This window comes from Dendropsophus ebraccatus, chromosome 1 (assembly GCF_027789765.1).
Source record: "Dendropsophus ebraccatus isolate aDenEbr1 chromosome 1, aDenEbr1.pat, whole genome shotgun sequence".
In the NCBI taxonomy this organism is placed as follows: Eukaryota; Metazoa; Chordata; class Amphibia; order Anura; family Hylidae; genus Dendropsophus; species Dendropsophus ebraccatus.
In genome coordinates this window covers 964,533-987,029 of record NC_091454.1, presented here as the reverse complement: position 1 = coordinate 987,029, position 22,497 = coordinate 964,533, and the positions used below count along the sequence as shown (strand labels likewise).

General features: G+C 49.2%; 1 protein-coding gene across 4 annotated transcripts in view; it reads right to left on the bottom strand.

The window, feature by feature from the left end:
• Positions 1–22,497, bottom strand: part of PIK3C2G (phosphatidylinositol-4-phosphate 3-kinase catalytic subunit type 2 gamma) — a 91,051-nt gene that overhangs the window by 26,112 nt on the left and 42,442 nt on the right. For all 4 annotated transcript variants that reach the window (XM_069963575.1, XM_069963572.1, XM_069963579.1 and 1 more), the window contains exons 15-17: positions 22,347–22,471; positions 20,827–21,015; positions 20,654–20,747 (exon numbers count right to left, since the gene is read on the bottom strand). In XM_069963575.1, the coding sequence (XP_069819676.1) occupies positions 20,654–20,747; positions 20,827–21,015; positions 22,347–22,471 (408 nt within the window). The remainder of the gene's footprint in view (positions 1–20,653; positions 20,748–20,826; positions 21,016–22,346; positions 22,472–22,497) is intronic.

Genomic DNA, 22,497 nt, shown 5'->3' with positions numbered 1-22,497 from the left:
AAAGGGAGGACATGATGGAAACCTTTATATATGTTACAGGAGGAAGAAGGGAAAGGGAGGACATGATGGAAACCTTTATATATGTTACAGGGGGAAGAAGGGAAAGGAGGGACATGATGGAAACCTTTATATATGTTACAGGAGGAAGAAGGGAAAGGGGGGACATGATGGAAACCTTTATATATGTTACAGGAGGAAGAAGGGAAAGGAGGACATGATGGAAACCTTTATATATGTTACAGGGGGAAGAAGGGAAAGGGGGGACATGATGGAAACCTTTATATATGTTACAGGGGGAAGAAGGGAAAGGGAGGACATGATGGAAACCTTTATATATGTTACAGGGGGAAGAAGGGAAAGGGGGGACATGATGGAAACCTTTATATATGTTACAGGGGGAAGAAGGGAAAGGGAGGACATGATGGAAACCTTTATATATGTTACAGGAGGAAGAAGGGAAAGAGGGGACATGATGGAAACCTTTATATATGTTACAGGAGGAGGAAGAAGGGAAAGGGGGGACATGATGGAAACCTTTATATATGTTACAGGGGGGAAGAAGAGAAAGGGGGGACATGATGGAAACCTTTATATACAGGAGGAAGAAGGGAAAGGAGGGACATGATGGAAACCTTTATATACTGTATGTTACAGGGGGAAGAAGGGAAAGTAGGGACATGATGGAAACCTTTATATATGTTACAGGAGGAGGAAGAAGGGAAAGGAGGGACATGATGGAAACCTTTATATATGTTACAGGGGGAAGAAGGTAAAGGAGGACATGATGGAAACCTTTATATATGTTACAGGAGGAAGAAGGGAAAGGAGGACATGATGGAAACCTTTATATATGTTACAGGAGGAAGAAGGGAAAGGGAGGACATGATGGAAACTTTACATATGTTACAGGAGGAAGAAGGGAAAGGGAGGACATGATGGAAACCTTTATATATGTTACAGGAGGAAGAAGGGAAAGGGAGGACATGATGGAAACCTTTATATATGTTACTGGAGGAAGAAGGGAAAGGAGGACATGATGGAAACCTTTATATATGTTACAGGAGGAAGAAGGGGAAGGGGGGACATGATGGAAACCTTTATATATGTTACAGGAGGAAGAAGGGAAAGGGAGGACATGATGGAAACCTTTATATATGTTACTGGAGGAAGAAGGGAAAGGAGGACATGATGGAAACCTTTATATATGTTACAGGAGGAAGAAGGGAAAGGGAGGACATGATGAAAACCTTTATATATGTTACAGGAGGAAGAAGGGAAAGGGAGGACATGATGGAAACCTTTATATATGTTACAGGAGGAAGAAGGGAAAGGGAGGACATGATGGAAACCTTTATATATGTTACAGGAGGAAGAAGGGAAAGGGAGGACATAATGGAAACCTTTATATATGTTACAGGGGGAAGAAGGGAAAGGGAGGACATGATGGAAACCTTTATATATGTTACAGGAGGAAGAAGGGAAAGGGGGGACATGATGGAAACCTTTATATATGTTACAGGGGGAAGAAGGGAAAGGGGGGACATGATGGAAACCTTTATATATGTTACAGGGGGAAGAAGGGAAAGGGAGGACATGATGGAAACCTTTATATATGTTACAGGAGGAAGAAGGGAAAGAGGGGACATGATGGAAACCTTTATATATGTTACAGGAGGAGGAAGAAGGGAAAGGGGGGACATGATGGAAACCTTTATATATGTTACAGGGGGGAAGAAGAGAAAGGGGGGACATGATGGAAACCTTTATATACAGGAGGAAGAAGGGAAAGGAGGGACATGATGGAAACCTTTATATACTGTATGTTACAGGGGGAAGAAGGGAAAGTAGGGACATGATGGAAACCTTTATATATGTTACAGGAGGAGGAAGAAGGGAAAGGAGGGACATGATGGAAACCTTTATATATGTTACAGGGGGAAGAAGGTAAAGGAGGACATGATGGAAACCTTTATATATGTTACAGGGGGAAGAAGGGAAAGGGAGGACATGATGGAAACTTTACATATGTTATAGGAGGAAGAAGGGAAAGGGAGGACATGATGGAAACCTTTATATATGTTACAGGAGGAAGAAGGGAAAGGGAGGACATGATGGAAACCTTTATATATGTTACTGGAGGAAGAAGGGAAAGGAGGACATGATGGAAACCTTTATATATGTTACAGGAGGAAGAAGGGGAAGGGGGGACATGATGGAAACCTTTATATATGTTACAGGAGGAAGAAGGGAAAGGGAGGACATGATGGAAACCTTTATATATGTTACTGGAGGAAGAAGGGAAAGGAGGACATGATGGAAACCTTTATATATGTTACAGGAGGAAGAAGGGAAAGGGAGGACATGATGAAAACCTTTATATATGTTACAGGAGGAAGAAGGGAAAGGGAGGACATGATGGAAACCTTTATATGTGTTACAGGGGGAAGAAGGGAAAGGGGAGACATGATGGAAACCTTTATATATGTTACAGGAGGAAGAAGGGAAAGGGGACATGATGGAAACCTTTATATATGTTACAGGGGGAAGAAGGGAAAGGGAGGACATGATGGAAACCTTTATATATGTTACAGGAGGAGGAAGAAGGGAAAGGGGGGACATGATGGAAACCTTTATATATGTTACAGGAGGAAGAAGGGAAAGGGGGGACATGATGGAAACCTTTATATATGTTACAGGAGGAAGAAGGGAAAGGGGGGACATGATGGAAACCTTTATATATGTTACAGGAGGAGGAAGAAGGGAAAGGGGGGACATGATGGAAACCTTTATATATGTTACAGGAGGAAGAAGGGAAAGGGAGGGCATGATGGAAACCTTTATATATGTTACAGGAGGAAGAAGGGAAAGGGGGACATGATGGAAACCTTTATATATGTTACAGGAGGAGGAAGAAGGGAAAGGGGGGACATGATGGAAACCTTTATATACAGGAGGAAGAAGGGAAAGGGAGGACATGATGGAAACCTTTATATACAGAAAGAAGAAGGGAAAGGAGGGACATGATGGAAACCTTTATATATGTTACAGGAGGAGGAAGAAGGGGAAGGGAGGACATGATGGAAACCTTTATATATGTTACAGGAGGAAGAAGGGAAAGGAGGGACATGATGGAAACCTTTATATATGTTACAGGAGGGAAGAAGGGAAAGGAGGGACATGATGGAAACCTTTATATACTGTATGTTACAGGGGGAAGAAGGGAAAGGAGGACATGATGGAAACCTTTATATATGTTACAGGAGGAAGAAGGGAAAGGGAGGACATGATGGAACCTTTATATATGTTATAGGAGGAAGAAGGGAAAGGGAGGACATGATGGAAACCTTTATATATGTTACAGGAGGAAGAAGGGAAAGGGAGGACATGATGGAAACCTTTATATATGTTACTGGAGGAAGAAGGGAAAGGAGGACATGATGGAAACCTTTATATATGTTACAGGAGGAAGAAGGGAAAGGGGGACATGATGGAAACCTTTATATATGTTACAGGGGGAAGAAGGGAAAGGAGGGACATGATGGAAACCTTTATATATGTTACACAGAGGGAAGAAGGGAAAGGAGGGACATGATGGAAACCTTTATATATGTTACAGGAGGGAAGAAGGGAAAGGAGGGACATGATGGAAACCTTTATATATGTTACACAGAGGGAAGAAGGGAAAGGAGGGACATGATGGAAACCTTTATATATGTTACAGGAGGGAAGAAGGGAAAGGAGGGACATGATGGAAACCTTTATATATGTTACAGGAGGAAGAAGGGAAAGGGGGGACATGATGGAAACCTTTATATATGTTACAGGAGGAAGAAGGGAAAGGGAGGACATGATGGAAACCTTTATATATGTTACAGGAGGAAGAAGGGAAAGGGGGGGGGGCATGATGGAAACCTTTATATATGTTACAGGGGGAAGAAGGGAAAGGGAGGACATGATGGAAACCTTTATATATGTTACAGGAGGAAGAAGGGAAAGGGAGGACATGATGGAAACCTTTATATATGTTACAGGGGGAAGAAGGGAAAGGAGGGACATGATGGAAACCTTTATATATGTTACAGGAGGAAGAAGGGAAAGGGGGGACATGATGGAAACCTTTATATATGTTACAGGAGGAAGAAGGGAAAGGGGGGACATGATGGAAACCTTTATATATGTTACAGGGGGAAGAAGGGAAAGGGGGGACATGATGGAAACCTTTATATATGTTACAGGAGGAGGAAGGGAAAGGGAGGACATGATGGGAACCTTTATATATGTTACAGGGGGAAGAAGGGAAAGGGAGGACATGATGGGAACCTTTATATATGTTACAGGAGGAAGAAGGGGAAGGGGGGACATGATGGAAACCTTTATATATGTTACAGGAGGAGGAAGAAGGGAAAGGGAGGACATGATGTAAACCTTTATATATGTTACAGGAGGGAAGAAGGGAAAGGAGGACATGATGGAAACCTTTATATATGTTACAGGAGGAAGAAGGGAAAGGGGGGACATGATGGAAACCTTTATATATGTTACAGGAGGAAGAAGGGAAAGGGAGGACATGATGGAAACCTTTATATATGTTACAGGAGGAGGAAGAAGGGAAAGGAGGGACATGATGGAAACCTTTATATATGTTACAGGAGGAAGAAGGGAAAGGAGGACATGATGGAAACCTTTATATATGTTACAGGAGTAAGAAGGGAAAGGGGAGACATGATGGAAACCTTTATATATGTTACAGGAGGAAGAAGGGAAAGGGAAGACATGATGGAAACCTTTATATATGTTACAGGGGGAAGAAGGGAAAGGGAGGACATGATGGAAACCTTTATATATGTTACAGGGGGAAGAAGGGAAAGGGAGGACATGATGGAAACCTTTATATATGTTACAGGAGTAAGAAGGGAAAGGAGGACATGATGGAAACCTTTATATATGTTACAGGAGGAGGAAGAAGGGAAAGGGAGGACATGATGGAAACCTTTATATATGTTACAGGAGGAAGAAGGGAAAGGGAGGACATGATGGAAACCTTTATATATGTTACAGGAGGAAGAAGGGAAAGGAGGACATGATGGAAACCTTTATATATGTTACAGGGGGAAGAAGGGAAAGGGAGGACATGATGGAAACCTTTATATATGTTACAGGAGGAAGAAGGGAAAGGGGAGACATGATGGAAACCTTTATATATGTTACAGGGGGAAGAAGGGAAAGGGAGGACATGATGGAAACCTTTATATATGTTACAGGAGGAAGAAGGGAAAGGGAGGGCATGATGGAAACCTTTATATATGTTACAGGAGGAAGAAGGGAAAGGGAGGACATGATGGAAACCTTTATATATGTTACAGGAGGAAGAAGGGAAAGGAGGGACATGATGGAAACCTTTATATATGTTACAGGAGGAAGAAGGGAAAGGAGGGACATGATGGAAACCTGTATATATGTTACAGGAGGGAAGAAGGGAAAGGGAGGACATTATGGAAACCTTTATATATGTTACAGGAGGAAGAAGGGAAAGGGGGGACATGATGGAAACCTTTATATATGTTACAGGAGGAAGAAGGGAAAGGAGGACATGATGGAAACCTTTATATATGTTACAGGAGGAAGAAGGAAAGGGGGGGAGGGGTCATGATGGAAACCTTTATATATGTTACAGGAGGAAGGGAAAGGAGGACATGATGGAAACCTTTATATATGTTACAGGAGGAAGAAGGAAAGGGAGGACATGATGGAAACCTTTATATATGTTACAGGAGGAGGAAGAAGGGAAAGGGAGGACATGATGGAAACCTTTATATATGTTACAGGAGGAGGAAGAAGGGAAGGGGGGACATGATGGAAACCTTTATATATCTCTATGTTTTGGGGGTGTGGCTTGGCGCACAGGCGGGAGAACGTGTGTAAGGAGAGCTCTGACAGAGCTGACAGAGGCAGAGTAGGCAGTTGCTATGGGGCCTGTGCAGGAGGGGGCCCGGGGAGAAGATAAGAGCCGCCTTTGTCCTTCTGCTTAACCCCTTATGTACTGCAGTGTGTAAGTGACCCAATGTTTACTTACATGCCGGCAACATAAAAAAAGGGTTAACAGGCAGACAAAAAGATCTTTGCTTCACTGCACTGATAACCCCTGACCATCAGGTAGGAAAATGTGAAGATCACCGTGCAGAGGTCAGGGGTCATCAGGGTGCAGAGGTCAGGGGTCATCAGTGCACTAGCAGTAAAGCAGAGATCTACTACTCTTCTGAACTTTGGTCACTTAAAGGGGTTATCCAGTGCTACAAAAACACGGCCACTTTCCCCTACTGTTGTCTCCAGATTGGGTGGGGTTTTTAAACTCAGTTCCATTGAAGTCAATGGAGCTTAATTGCAAAGCACACCTGACCTGGAGACAACAGTAGGGGGAAAGTGGCCATGTTTTTGTAGCACTGGATAACCCCTTTAAGGCCCTATTCTACGACAGTGAGGAGCAACCAAGCGATCTCAGCTCGTGTGCTCCTCGTTCCCTGCTCGCTGCTATTCCCATCTGTAATATGGTCCTCAGGTTGGTGCTGGGTCCCATCTGTATGATGGTCCTTAGGTTGATGCTATGTCCCATCTGTAATATGGTCCTCAGGTTGGTGCTGGGTCCCATCTGTAATATGGTCCTTAGGTTGATGCTGGGTCCCATCTGTAATATGGTCCTCAGGTTGGTGCTGGGTCCCATCTGTAATATGGTCCTTAGGTTGGTGCTGGGTCCCATCTGTAATATGGTCCTTAGGTTGATGCTGGGTCCCATCTGTAATATGGTCCTCAGGTTGATGCTGGGTCCCATCTGTATGATGGTCCTCAGGTTGGTGCTGGGTCCCATCTGTATGATGGTCCTTAGGTTGATGCTATGTCCCATCTGTAATATGGTCCTCAGGTTGGTGCTGGGTCCCATCTGTAATATGGTCCTTAGGTTGATGCTGGGTCCCATCTGTAATATGGTCCTCAGGTTGATGCTATGTCCCATCTGTAATATGGTCCTCAGGTTGATGCTGGGTCCCATCTGTAATATGGTCCTCAGGTTGGTGCTGGGTCCCATCTGTATGATGGTCCTTAGGTTGATGCATTGTCCCATCTGTAATATGGTCCTCAGGTTGATGCTGGGTCCCATCTGTATGATGGTCCTCAGGTTGATGCTATGTCCCATCTGTAATATGGTCCTCAGGTTGATGCTGGGTCCCATCTGTATGATGGTCCTCAGGTTGATGCTGGGTCCCATCTGTATGATGGTCCTCAGGTTGATGCTATGTCCCATCTGTAATATGGTCCTCAGGTTGATGCTGGGTCCCATCTGTATGATGGTCCTTAGGTTGATGCTATGTCCCATCTGTATGATGGTCCTCAGGTTGATGCTGGGTCCCATCTGTAATATGGTCCTCAGGTTGATGCTGGGTCCCATCTGTGAGATGGTCCTTAGGTTGATGCTATGTCTCATCTGTATGATGGTCCTCAGGTTGATGCTGGGTCCCATCTGTATGATGGTCCTTAGGTTGATGCATTGTCCCATCTGTAATATGGTCCTCAGGTTGGTGCTGGGTCCCATCTGTATGATGGTCCTTAGGTTGATGCATTGTCCCATCTGTAATATGGTCCTCAGGTTGGTGCTGGGTCCCATCTGTATGATGGTCCTCAGGTTGATGCTATGTCCCATCTGTAATATGGTCCTCAGGTTGGTGCTGGGTCCCATCTGTATGATGGTCCTTAGGTTGATGCATTGTCCCATCTGTAATATGGTCCTCAGGTTGGTGCTGGGTCCCATCTGTATGATGGTCCTTAGGTTGATGCATTGTCCCATCTGTAATATGGTCCTCAGGTTGGTGCTGGGTCCCATCTGTATGATGGTCCTTAGGTTGATGCATTGTCCCATCTGTAATATGGTCCTCAGGTTGATGCTATGTCCCATCTGTAATATGGTCCTCAGGTTGATGCTGGGTCCCATCTGTATGATGGTCCTTAGGTTGATGCATTGTCCCATCTGTATGATGGTCCTTAGGTTGATGCTGGGTCCCATCTGTATGATGGTCCTTAGGTTGATGCTGGGTCCCATCTGTATGATGGTCCTTAGGTTGATGCTGGGTCCCATCTGTATGATGGTCCTTAGGTTGATGCTGGGTCCCATCTGTAATATGGTCCTCAGGTTGATGCTATGTCCCATCTGTATGATGGTCCTTAGGTTGATGCTGGGTCCCATCTGTATGATGGTCCTTAGGTTGATGCTGGGTCCCATCTGTATGAGGGTCCTTAGGTTGATGCTGGGTCCCATCTGTATGATGGTCCTTAGGTTGATGCTGGGTCCCATCTGTAATATGGTCCTCAGGTTGATGCTATGTCCCATCTGTATGATGGTCCTTAGGTTGATGCTGGGTCCCATCTGTATGATGGTCCTTAGGTTGATGCTGGGTCCCATCTGTATGAGGGTCCTTAGGTTGATGCTGGGTCCCATCTGTAATATGGTCCTTAGGTTGATGCTGGGTCCCATCTGTATGATGGTCCTTAGGTTGATGCATTGTCCCATCTGTATGATGGTCCTTAGGTTGATGCTGGGTCCCATCTGTATGATGGTCCTTAGGTTGATGCTGGGTCCCATCTGTATGATGGTCCTTAGGTTGATGCATTGCCTTTCTTCTCTTTTCTCTTAGATTAGGACTGGGGTCCATGTTTCCTTTCCCCCCCATACGGAATATAATATTGTGGTATATGTAAGGGGTTACACAGCTCTGCCCTGATAGCACTTATGTTAGTAGGATAGTCAGTAGGCTGTTGCTGTCACCCCTGAGATGTTGGTACTTCTTACTTTTTGGTCCCTGTGCATACTCTGGCCTGTGTTGACCAGGACTACCCCACTAGGGTTTGGTTGGGACTATGTTTCTCTTTGCAGACTATTTTTGTTGCCTTTTCCCCTTTGTTCTTGGTGTTTTTTGGCTTCCATTGAGTGACTGGTGGTTAGAGGCGGCCGTGGCGTCCCACTCTCGGCTTTATACTCTTCTGCCGGATTTTGTGCTCTCGGGATTTCCTATCCTAGAGAAACAGTCCCAAGTTTTCTATGGGTTCCGTAAGCAAAGAGCAAGAACCAGGAGACTCCTTACGGGCGGACATGTCCCAAGGTGATAGACACAAATAATGGAGACTAGAGGGCTCTCCCGAGCGTTCCAGAAGACTTTGGCCGTTAGTGGATGTTTTAAAGGATTCACCGGCCAGATACTTGTTTGTTCGCGCTGTTAACCCTCGCCTCTATCTCTGCCCCTAATACTGGGCAAGTTCCATTCTTGCTGAAAGTGTTGGAGAAGCTAGCGGGGTTTGCACAAGGAGCTTCGTATGTTTGTGGGGATTGCTATGTGCCCTTGAAGGCCACACAGGTCACCTCCTCCGGACATCCCCAAATCCCACACCCCCAGATTACTGGCCACACAGGTCACCTCCTCCGGACATCCCCAAATCCCACACCCCCAGATTACTGGCCACACAGGTCACCTCCTCCGGACATCCCCAAATCCCACACCCCCAGATTACTGGCCACACAGGTCACCTCCTCCGGACATCCCCAAATCCCACACCCCCAGATTACTGGCCACACAGGTCACCTCCTCCGGACATCCCCAAATCCCACACTCCCAGATTACTGGCCACACAGGTCACCTCCTCCGGACATCCCCAAATCCCACACCCCCAGATTACTGGCCACACAGGTCACCTCCTCCGGACATCCCCAAATCCCACACTCCCAGATTACTGGCCACACAGGTCACCTCCTCCGGACATCCCCAAATCCCACACCCCCAGATTACTGGCCACACAGGTCACCTCCTCCGGACATCCCCAAATCCCACACCCCCAGATTACTGGCCACACAGGTCACCTCCTCCGGACATCCCCAAATCCCACACTCCCAGATTACTGGCCACACAGGTCACCTCCTCCGGACATCCCCAAATCCCACACCCCAGATTACTGGCCACACAGGTCACCTCCTCCGGACATCCCCAAATCCCACACCCCCAGATTACTGGCCACACAGGTCACCTCCTCCGGACATCCCCAAATCCCACACCCCCAGATTACTGGCCACACAGGTCACCTCCTCCGGACATCCCACACCCCCAGATTACTGGCCACACAGGTCACCTCCTCAGGACATCCCCAAATCCCACACCCCCAGATTACTGGCCACACAGGTCACCTCCTCCGGACATCCCCAAATCCCACACCCCCAGATTACTGGCCACACAGGTCACCTCCTCCGGACATCCCCCAATCCCACACCCCCAGATTACTGGCCACAGAGGTCACCTCCTCAGGACATCCCCAAATCCCACACTCCCAGATTACTGGCCACACAGGTCACCTCCTCAGGACATCCCACAATCCCACACCCCCAGATTACTGGCCACGTTGGACACCTCCTCCGGACATCCCCAAATCCCACACCCCCAGATTACTGGCCACGTTGGACACCTCCTCAGGACATCCCACAATCCCACACCCCCAGATTACTGGCCACGTTGGACACCTCCTCAGGACATCCCCACAATCCCACACTCCCAGATTACTGGCCACACAGGTCACCTCCACAGGACATCCCCAAATCCCACACTCCCAGATTACTGGCCACGTTGGACACCTCCTCCGGACATCCCCAAATCCCACACCCCCAGATTACTGGCCACGTTGGACACCTCCTCAGGACATCCCCAAATCCCACACCCCCAGATTACTGGCCACGTTGGACACCTCCTCAGGACATCCCACAATCCCACACTCCCAGATTACTGGCCACACAGGTCACCTCCTCAGGACATCCCCAAATCCCACACTCCCAGATTACTGCCCACGTTGGACACCTCCTCAGGACATCCCCAAATCCCACACTCCCAGATTACTGGCCACACAGGTCATCTCCTCAGGACATCCCACAATCCCACACTCCCAGATTACTGGCCACACAGGTCACCTCCTCCGGACATCCCACACTCCCAGATTACTGGCCACGTTGGACACCTCCTCCGGACATCCCCAAATCCCACACCCCCAGATTACTGGCCACACAGGTCACCTCCTCCGGACATCCCCAAATCCCACACTCCCAGATTACTGGCCACACAGGTCACCTCCTCCGGACATCCCCAAATCCCACACTCCCAGATTACTGGCCACACAGGTCACCTCCTCCGGACATCCCCAAATCCCACACCCCCAGATTACTGGCCACACAGGTCACCTCCTCCGGACATCCCCAAATCCCACACCCCCAGATTACTGGCCACACAGGTCACCTCCTCCGGACATCCCCAAATCCCACACTCCCAGATTACTGGCCACACAGGTCACCTCCTCCGGACATCCCCAAATCCCACACCCCCAGATTACTGGCCACACAGGTCACCTCCTCCGGACATCCCCAAATCCCACACCCCCAGATTACTGGCCACACAGGTCACCTCCTCCGGACATCCCCAAATCCCACACCCCCAGATTACTGGCCACACAGGTCACCTCCTCCGGACATCCCACACCCCCAGATTACTGGCCACACAGGTCACCTCCTCAGGACATCCCCAAATCCCACACCCCCAGATTACTGGCCACACAGGTCACCTCCTCCGGACATCCCCAAATCCCACACCCCCAGATTACTGGCCACAGAGGTCACCTCCTCAGGACATCCCCAAATCCCACACTCCCAGATTACTGGCCACACAGGTCACCTCCTCAGGACATCCCACAATCCCACACCCCCAGATTACTGGCCACGTTGGACACCTCCTCCGGACATCCCCAAATCCCACACCCCCAGATTACTGGCCACGTTGGACACCTCCTCAGGACATCCCACAATCCCACACCCCCAGATTACTGGCCACGTTGGACACCTCCTCAGGACATCCCCACAATCCCACACTCCCAGATTACTGGCCACACAGGTCACCTCCTCAGGACATCCCCAAATCCCACACTCCCAGATTACTGGCCACGTTGGACACCTCCTCCGGACATCCCCAAATCCCACACCCCCAGATTACTGGCCACGTTGGACACCTCCTCAGGACATCCCCAAATCCCACACCCCCAGATTACTGGCCACGTTGGACACCTCCTCAGGACATCCCACAATCCCACACTCCCAGATTACTGGCCACACAGGTCACCTCCTCAGGACATCCCCAAATCCCACACTCCCAGATTACTGCCCACGTTGGACACCTCCTCAGGACATCCCCAAATCCCACACTCCCAGATTACTGGCCACACAGGTCACCTCCTCAGGACATCCCACAATCCCACACTCCCAGATTACTGGCCACACAGGTCACCTCCTCCGGACATCCCACACTCCCAGATTACTGGCCACGTTGGACACCTCCTCCGGACATCCCCAAATCCCACACCCCCAGATTACTGGCCACACAGGTCACCTCCTCCGGACATCCCCAAATCCCACACTCCCAGATTACTGGCCACACAGGTCACCTCCTCCGGACATCCCCAAATCCCACACCCCCAGATTACTGGCCACACAGGTCACCTCCTCCGGACATCCCCAAATCCCACACCCCCAGATTACTGGCCACACAGGTCACCTCCTCCGGACATCCCACAATCCCACACTCCCAGATTACTGGCCACACAGGTCACCTCCTCCGGAAATCCCCAAATCCCACACCCCCAGATTACTGGCCACACAGGTCACCTCCTCCGGACATCCCCAAATCCCACACCCCCAGATTACTGGCCACACAGGTCACCTCCTCCGGACATCCCACAATCCCACACCCCCAGATTACTGGCCACACAGGTCACCTCCTCAGGACATCCCCAAATCCCACACTCCCAGATTACTGGCCACACAGGTCACCTCCTCAGGACATCCCCAAATCCCACACTCCCAGATTACTGGCCACGTTGGACACCTCCTCCGGACATCCCCAAATCCCACACCCCCAGATTACTGGCCACGTTGGACACCTCCTCAGGACATCCCACAATCCCACACTCCCAGATTACTGGCCACACAGGTCACCTCCTCAGGACATCCCCAAATCCCACACCCCCAGATTACTGGCCACACAGGTCACCTCCTCGGGACATCCCCAAATCCCACACTCCCAGATTACTGCCCACGTTGGACACCTCCTCAGGACATCCCCAAATCCCACACCCCCAGATTACTGGCCACGTTGGACACCTCCTCAGGACATCCCCAAATCCCACACCCCCAGATTACTGGCCACGTTGGACACCTCCTCAGGACATCCCACAATCCCACACTCCCAGATTACTGGCCACACAGGTCACCTCCTCAGGACATCCCCAAATCCCACACCCCCAGATTACTGGCCACACAGGTCACCTCCTCAGGACATCCCCAAATCCCACACTCCCAGATTACTGCCCACGTTGGACACCTCCTCAGGACATCCCCAAATCCCACACCCCCAGATTACTGGCCACACAGGTCACCTCCTCCGGACATCCCACAATCCCACACTCCCAGATTACTGCCCATGTTGGACACCTCCTCAGGACATCCCCAAATCCCACACCCCCAGATTACTGGCCACACAGGTCACCTCCTCAGGACATCCCACACTCCCAGATTACTGCCCACGTTGGACACCTCCTCAGGACATCCCACAATCCCACACTCCCAGATTACTGCCCACATTGGACACCTCCTCAGGACATCCCACAATCCCACACTCCCAGATTACTGGCCACATTGGACACCTCCTCAGGACATCCCACAATCCCACACCCCCAGATTACTGGCCACGTTGGACACCTCCTCAGGACATCCCCAAATCCCACACTCCCAGATTACTGCCCACGTTGGACACCTCCTCAGGACATCCCACAATCCCACACTCCCAGATTACTGGCCACAGGGGTCACCTCCTCAGGACATCCCCAAATCCCACACCCCCAGGTTGGACACCTCCTCAGGACATCCCACAATCATACACTCCCAGATTACTGGCCACGTTGGACACCTCCTCAGGACATCCCACAATCCCACACTCCCAGATTACTGCCCACATTGGACACCTCCTCAGGACATCCCACAATCCCACACTCCCAGATTACTGGCCACACAGGTCACCTCCTCAGGACATCCCACAATCCCACACTCCCAGATTACTGGCCACGTTGGACACCTCCTCAGGACATCCCACACTCCCGGAATTACTGCCCACATTGGACACCTCCTCAGGACATCCCACAATCCCACACTCCCAGATTACTGCCCACGTTGGACACCTCCTCAGGACATCCCACAATCCCACACTCCCAGATTACTGGCCACGTTGGACACCTCCTCAGGACATCCCACAATCCCACACTCCCAGATTACTGCCCTTAAACGTCATGCACTTCAGCTTGTAGATACTTGGCGTATTGCACATATTATTCAGCCTCTTATACAGTGTATAGCCGGATGGATTATATCCTGATTTATCTTTTACCTAGGCTGTTCCATTCGGCTATAGGGTCCATCCTATACTGGGATTATGCACTGCTACTTGCTGGTTTTAGATCGGCCCTTCGTCCTAAGACACATTATACACATAAACATACTGCTGGATTCTCTCTGTGTTTCAGAGGCACCACCACCTTATGGAGCCCACCTCCGGACCTCACCACATGCACCACTTGTGGCATACTTATTAAACATGGCTCCCGTCTGAAAAAAAGAGGCCGCATTTAAGCTAAAGAAATTACTTTCACAACTCCATTGCCTTGAGACGCAGACAGATGATGTTGGATCCTGTATATAGGGAGATGGAACGGGTCCATCTGGAGATCAGATCTGTATAAATCGTAAATACTGACTGTATAGGCAGCTTTGCTCTGGGATGTTTTATGAATGGGGAAATAAATCTGGTAACTACCTTGCTAGGGCCCTTAGGGACAAGCGCTCCACGACGTATCTAACTACGATGAGGACAACTACCGGGTCTCTCACAGATGCCAAGATTTAGGCAAAGACATTGGTGAACAGACTTGCCCCCATCTTGTGTCCCTAATCCACCTGGATGAAGTTGGCTTTATACCTTGGCGAGAAGCCTGAGATCATCCCCTCTTTTCCACTGTGCATTCTGCCCGGGATCTTCCGCCTAGGCTTTTATCTCCTGATGTAGGTGGATCAGGGATTTCTGATGGCTACGTTAAGGCCAATTGATCTTGGCCCTGGTATGCGCTGGCGTATTTGTATAAGACTCCACAGACTCAGAGGCCACGGAACGCTCTTTCAAGCATTGGCGATTTGTAATGGCAACAGGCAGGGATGTCCTCGCTCTCCTTCATTGTATGTACTTTGTATCAGGCAGAACGTCAATATTTCTATAAAATGGGGCCCACTCCCCACATATGTTCGGCATTTGCCGATGATTTGTTCTTATATCTCACAAAGCCGCTAATTTCGCTTCCCTCTCTTATGGCCGAATTGGAGGCATGTTCTCACTTTTGTAACCAAGAGTTCCGCACTGAATGTGTCCCGATCGCCTTCTCTGGTCTCTCTCATTCACATGGCAGCCTTCCACATTGAAGTACCTGGGAGCGTACATAACTGTGAACCTATCCGAAGCATTCTCGTTGAACTTCCACTCCAGAATACTTCATTGCTTTCTTACACAAACCACCAAGCATTGGGTGGCAGTGAAGCATTGCAGCTCTGGGAAGGAACCCAGCACATGGCCATGGTTGTCCAAACATCCTACTGGGGGTCTGCTGGCCTTGCATACACCTCCGGTGTTGAAGTCTATCAGAGACGCTTTGACTTCTACACCTCCGACTACTGGTCTTTTTATAGCCCACTTTCTCCAGTACTAGGTGACCAAGAATTTCCACCAGCTTCGGAGTCTTTGGTTTATTTAGGCTTTCACAACATAGTCACGGACGGTAATCTCACATCTTATGAGGAGCTGGTTCCTGCCACTCTACGTACCCCTAGTAGATCCATGGAGTATGTACAACTGCACCATTTCTTTGTAACTCATAAAGGGAATCTCCAGCTTACACGACCTTTGACCTCTTGAGCAGCTTTGTATGCAGGGTACTCCATGTAAGGCGATGAGTTCTCTTCTTGACTCTTTGGAATAGCGAATTGGTTAGTATTCCTGCGTTGGATTGGGATAAGTCGGTGACTATGTGCTTTAAAGTGACACTGTCGCCCCCTTTGTGCATTCTGACATCTCTACACAGGTGTAAAGGGTAAATTTAGCGTTTTTCATACGTTATTTTATATCATACGTCATGGTGCTTGTTCAGGTAAAAAGTCATCTTTTATCAACCCCGCACAGCAGCAGCTTTGGAGCGGTCTGAGCCAATCACTGGCCAAGGCGGTCCAAACTAATGATTGGCTCAGCGATCTGTCAGCTCAGACAGGCTGCTCCGAAGCTGCTGCTGCACACTGGACCGGGAGAAGGAGTGCAGGAGAAGCCCTGCAGCCTGGATAGGTAAAGTATGGTGTTTTAAAATGGTCGGTCGCCCGCCGCGCACCACTATTCCACGTAGCGATGCGCGGTCGGTGCCCGATGATTCTAGGTTTGCACCTAAATAAACGATCAGGCGATAATACGATCATTGGCTGATCGTTGTCTCTATTCCACGGAGCGATAATCGGCCCCTTAGGATCCCTTGCTTTCTGGCGGTCACTGGATAATTCTCGGCATATTTCGGGCTGCCTGCAGTGACCCATCTGATGGTTGTTTTGTGGATATCGGGGGAGGTCTGTAACTGATAGGGCAGCGGACACCACCCCTATTGCGGTGTCATTTAGGAATAGTGGTTCAGCTCTTATCATCCTTATTATACACTCACCGGCCACTTTATTAGGTACACCTGTCCAACTGCACGTTACCTCTTAATTTCTAATCAGCCAATCACATGGCGGCAACTCTTTAGGCATGTAGACATGGTCCAGACAATCTCCTGCAGTTCAAACCGAGCATCAGTATGGGGAAGAAAGGTGATCTGAGGGCCAACTGAGCGGCAGTTCTGTGGGCGGAAATGCCTTGTTGGTGCCAGAGGTCAGAGGAGAATGGGCAGACTGGTTCCAGCTGATAGAAAGGCAACAGTGACTCAAATAGCCAACCGTTACAGCCAAGGTAGGCCGAAGAGCATCTCTGAACGCACAGTACGGCCAACTCTGAGGCAGATGGGCTACAGCAGCAGAAGACCACACCGGGAGCCACTCCGCTCAGCTAAGAACAGGAAACTGAGGCTACAATCTGCACAAGCTCATCGAAATTGGACAGTAGACGATTGGAAAAACGTTGCCTGTTCTGATGAGTCTCGATTTCTGCTGCGACATTCGGATGGTAGGGTCAGAATTTGGCGCCAACAACATGAAAGCATGGATCCATCCTGCCTTGTATCAGCGGTTCAGGCTGGTGGTGGTGGTGTCATGGTGTGGGGAATATTTTCTTGGCACTCTTTGGGCCCCTTGGTACCAATTGAGCATTGTTGCAACGCCACAGCCTACCTGAGTATTGTTGCTGACCATGTCCATCCCTTTATGACCACAATGGACCCAACATCTGATGGCTACTTTCAGCAGGATAATGCGCCATGTCATAAAGCTAGAATCATCTCAGACTGGTTTCTTGAACATGACAATGAGGTCACTGTACTCCAATGGCCTCCACAGTCACCAGATCTCAATCCAATAGAGCATCTTTGTGGTGGAACGGGAGATTGGCATCATGGATGTGCAGCCGACAAATCTGCGGCAACTGTGTGATGTCATCATGTCACTATGGACCAAAATCTCTGAGGAAGCTTCCAGCACCTTGTTGTATCTTTGCCACCAAGAATTGGGGCAGTTCTGAAGGCAAAAGGGGGTCCAACCCGTTACTAGCATGGTGTACCTAATACAGTGGCCGCTGAGTGTATGTTATTACGCTGCACCATTTACTCACATTTTATTGCGTTGCGATGCTATTACGCCTCGCTGGGATGCTTTGTTTTCCTATTATACCTTCCCCTCCATTTATTTATTTATTTTGTTTCTTTTCTTTTTTTGTACCTGAAAATCTTCATAAATCTTGAATGTGAAAAAAAACTCTGTTTCAATGTAAAAATGAGGAGGATAAAGAGGAGGATGATAAAGAGGAGGAGGAGAAGGATTCTAAAGAGGAGGAGGAGGAGAACAAAGGAGGAGCAGAAGGATAAAGAAGAGGACAATGAGGAGGAGGAGGAGGATAAAGAGGAGGAGGAGGATGATAAAGAGGAGGAGGAAGAGGAGGAGAACAAAGGAGGAGCAGAAGGATAAAAAAGAGGACAATGAGGAGGAGGAGGATGATAAAGAGGAGAAGGAAGAGGAGGAGAACAAAGGAGGAGCAGAAGGATAAAGAAGAGGACAATGAGGAGGAGGAGGAGGAGGAGGAGGAGGATAAAGAGGAGGAGGAGGATGATAAAGAGGAGGAGGAAGAGGAGGAGAACAAAGGAGGAGCAGAAGGATAAAGAAGAGGACAATGAGGAGGAGGAGGATGATAAAGAGGAGAAGGAAGAGGAGGAGAACAAAGGAGGAGCAGAAGGATAAAGAAGAGGACAATGAGGAGGAGGAGGAGGAGGAGGAGGATGATAAAGAGGAGGAGGAGGATGATAAAGAGGAGGAGGAAGAGGAGGAGAACAAAGGAGGAGCAGAATGATAAAGAAGAGGACAATGAGGAGGAGGAGGAGGAGGAGGAGGATGATAAAGAGGAGGAGGAGGGAGGAGGAGAACAAAGGAGGAGCAGAAGGATAAAGAAGAGGACAATGAGGAGGAGGATGATAAAGAGGAGGAGGAGGATGATAAAGAGGAGGAGAAAGAGGAGGAGAACAAAGGAGGAGCAGAAGGATAAAGAAGAGGACAATGAGGAGGAGGAGGAGGATAAAGAGGAGGAGGAGGATGATAAAGAGGAGGAGGAAGAGGAGGAGAACAAAGGAGGAGCAGAAGGATAAAGAAGAGGACAATGAGGAGGAGGAGGATGATAAAGAGGAGGAGAACAAAGGAGGAGCAGAAGGATAAAGAAGAGGACAATGAGGAGGAGGAGGAGGAGGAGGATGATAAAGAGGAGGAGGAGGATGATAAAGAGGAGGAGGAAGAGGAGGAGAACAAAGGAGGAGCAGAAGGATAAAGAAGAGGACAATGAGGAGGAGGAGGAGGAGGAGGAGGATGATAAAGAGGAGGAGGAGGGAGGAGGAGAACAAAGGAGGAGCAGAAGGATAAAGAAGAGGACAATGAGGAGGAGGAGGATGATAAAGAGGAGGAGGAGGATGATAAAGAGGAGGAGGAGGATGATAAAGAGGAGGAGAAAGAGGAGGAGAACAAAGGAGGAGCAGAAGGATAAAGAAGAGGACAATGAGGAGGAGGAGGAGGAGGAGGAGGATGATAAAGAGGAGGAGGAAGAGGAGGAGAACAAAGGAGGAGCAGAAGGATAAAGAAGAGGACAATGAGGAGAAGGAGGATGATAAAGAGGAGGAGAACAAAGGAGGAGCAGAAGGATAAAGAAGAGGACAATGAAGAGGAGGATGATAAAGAGGAGCAGAAGGATAAAGAAGAGGACAATGGAAGGAGGAGGAGGATGATAAAGAGGAGGAGGAGGAGAACAAAGGAGGAGCAGAAGGATAAAGAAGAGGACAATGAGGAGGAGGAGGAGGATGATAAAGAGGAGGAGGAGGAGAAAAAAGGAGGAGCAGAAGGATAAAGAAGAGGACAATGAGGAGGAGGATGATAAAGAGGAGGAGGAGGAGAACAAAGGAGGAGCAGAAGGATAAAGAAGAGGACAATGAGGAGGAGGATGATAAAGAGGTGAAGTCGTCTGAATAAGAGGAGGAGGATGATAAAGAGGAGAAGGTGGAGAACAAAGGAGGAGCAGAAGGATAAAGAAGAGGACAATGAGGAGGAGGAGGAGGATGATAAAGAGGAGGAGGCAGCCGAATAAGAGGAGGAGGATTATAAAGAAGAGAAGGTGGAGAATAAAGGAGGAGTAGAAGGATAAAGAAGAGGACAATGAGGAGGAGGAGGATGATAAAGAGGAGGAGGAGGAGGAGGATGATAAAGAGGAGAAGGCGGAGAATAAAGGAGGAGCAGAAGGATAAACGATGAGGAGGAGGAGGAGGATGATAAAGAGGAGGAGGAGGCTGTATAAGAGGAGGAGGATGATAAAGAGGAGAAGGTGGAGAATAAAGGAGGAGCAGAAGGATAAACGATGAGGAGGAGGATGATAAAGAGGAGGAGGCTGTAAAAGAGGATGAGGATGAGAAAGAGGAGAAGGCGGAGAATAAAGGAGGAGCAGAAGGATAAACGATGAGGAGGATGATAAAGAGGAGGAGGCTGAATAAGAGAAGGAGGATGATAAAGAGGAGGAGGCTGAATAAGAGGAGGGGGATTATAAAGAGGAGAAGGCGGAGAATAAAGGAGGAGCAGAAGGATAAACGATGAGGAGGAGGAGGATGATAAAGAGGAGGAGGCTGAATAAGAGGAGGGGGATTATAAAGAGGAGAAGGCGGAGAATAAAGGAGGAGCAGGAGGATAAAGAAGAGGACGATGAGGAGGAGGAGGATAAAGGAGAAGGATAAAGAGGCGGGGGGGATGATGATGATGATGGGGGTTATGTCTCTTGGCCGGGCTCACCTGGACTAATTGTGGCAGGATGTCCAGTAGTTGGTCACATGACAGCTGCTCCAGCTCCCGGCACGCCGCCCTGCGGATCTTCTCATCGGCAAAGCTGAAGAGAGGGCAGAGTGGTCATGTCCTTCTGCAGGCCTCAGCCTGTGTAATGCCCCCTCCCCCACTACAGAACTCACCAGGGACTCAGCAGACCCAGAGCCTCCAGGGGCCCCGAGAAGCTCCAGTCCTCCAGCACCCGGTACATGGCCGAGATAGAGGGCGGGTCCCAGCCGGGAGCGCTGCCCAGGATGAGTGGCAGGAGGTGCGGGGGAGGCCGGGGGCAGCGGCGGAAATACCACAGGCACTGCTTATCCACCTCCGACAGCCTCAGGGGAGAAAGGGCAAGGGGTCATCACTCGGGGGCCCATCACCCATTGTATCATCACCCATTACATTATCACCCTCATCATCATCACGTATTACATCATCACCATCACCCATTACATTATCACCCTCATCATCATCACTTATTACATCATCACCCTCATCACTATCACCCCATCACTATCACCCCCATCACTATCACCCCCATCACTATCACCCCCATCACTATCACCCCCATCACTATCACCCCCATCACTATCACCCCCATCACTATCACCCCCATCACTATCACCCCCATCACTATCACCCCCATCACTATCACCACCATCACTATCACCACCATCACTATCACCCCCATCACCACCATCACTATCACCCCATCACTATCACCCCCATCACTATCACCCCCATCACTATCACCCCCATCACTATCACTATCACCCCCATCACTATCACCCCCATCACTATCACCCTTATCACTATCACCCTTATCACTATCACCCCCATCACTATCACCCCCATCACTATCACCCCCATCACTATCACCCCCATCACCATCACTATCACCCCCATCACTATCACCCCCATCACCATCACTATCACCCCCATCACTATCACCCCCATCACTATCACCCCCATCACTATCACCCCCATCACTATCACCACCATCACTATCACCACCATCACTATCACCACCATCACTATCACCCCCATCACTATCACCCCCATCACTATCACCCCCATCACTATCACCCCCATCACCATCACCCCCATCACTATCACCCCCATCACCATCACCCCCATCACTATCACCCCCATCACTATCACCCCCATCACCACCATCACTATCACCCCATCACTATCACCCCCATCACTATCACCCCCATCACTATCACCCCCATCACTATCACCCCCATCACTATCACTATCACCACCATCACTATCACCACCATCACTATCACCCCCATCACTATCACCCCCATCACTATCACTATCACCACCATCACTATCACCCCCATCACTATCACCCCCATCACCACCATCACTATCACTATCACCCCCATCACCACCATCACTATCACCACCATCACTATCACCCCCATCACTATCACCCCCATCACTATCACCCCCATCACTATCACTATCACCACCATCACTATCACCCCCATCACTATCACCCCCATCACTATCACCACCATCACTATCACCCCATCACTATCACCCCCATCACTATCACCCCCATCACTATCACCCATTACAACATCACCCTCATCCCCATGACTGATTGCACCTCCCCCATCTTCCTCTGATACAGAGATGCTGCGGGTCTTACAGGAGCACAGAGCTACGATTGGCCATGGAGTGGATCCTCCAGGCTACATCCTCCCCTCCTGCGTCACATGACACGGCCTCTGCCGCCGGCCTCCGATACTCCAGGACAAAATCCGGGAAATCAACCTGAGTAATCAGCAGAGAGAAAAGAA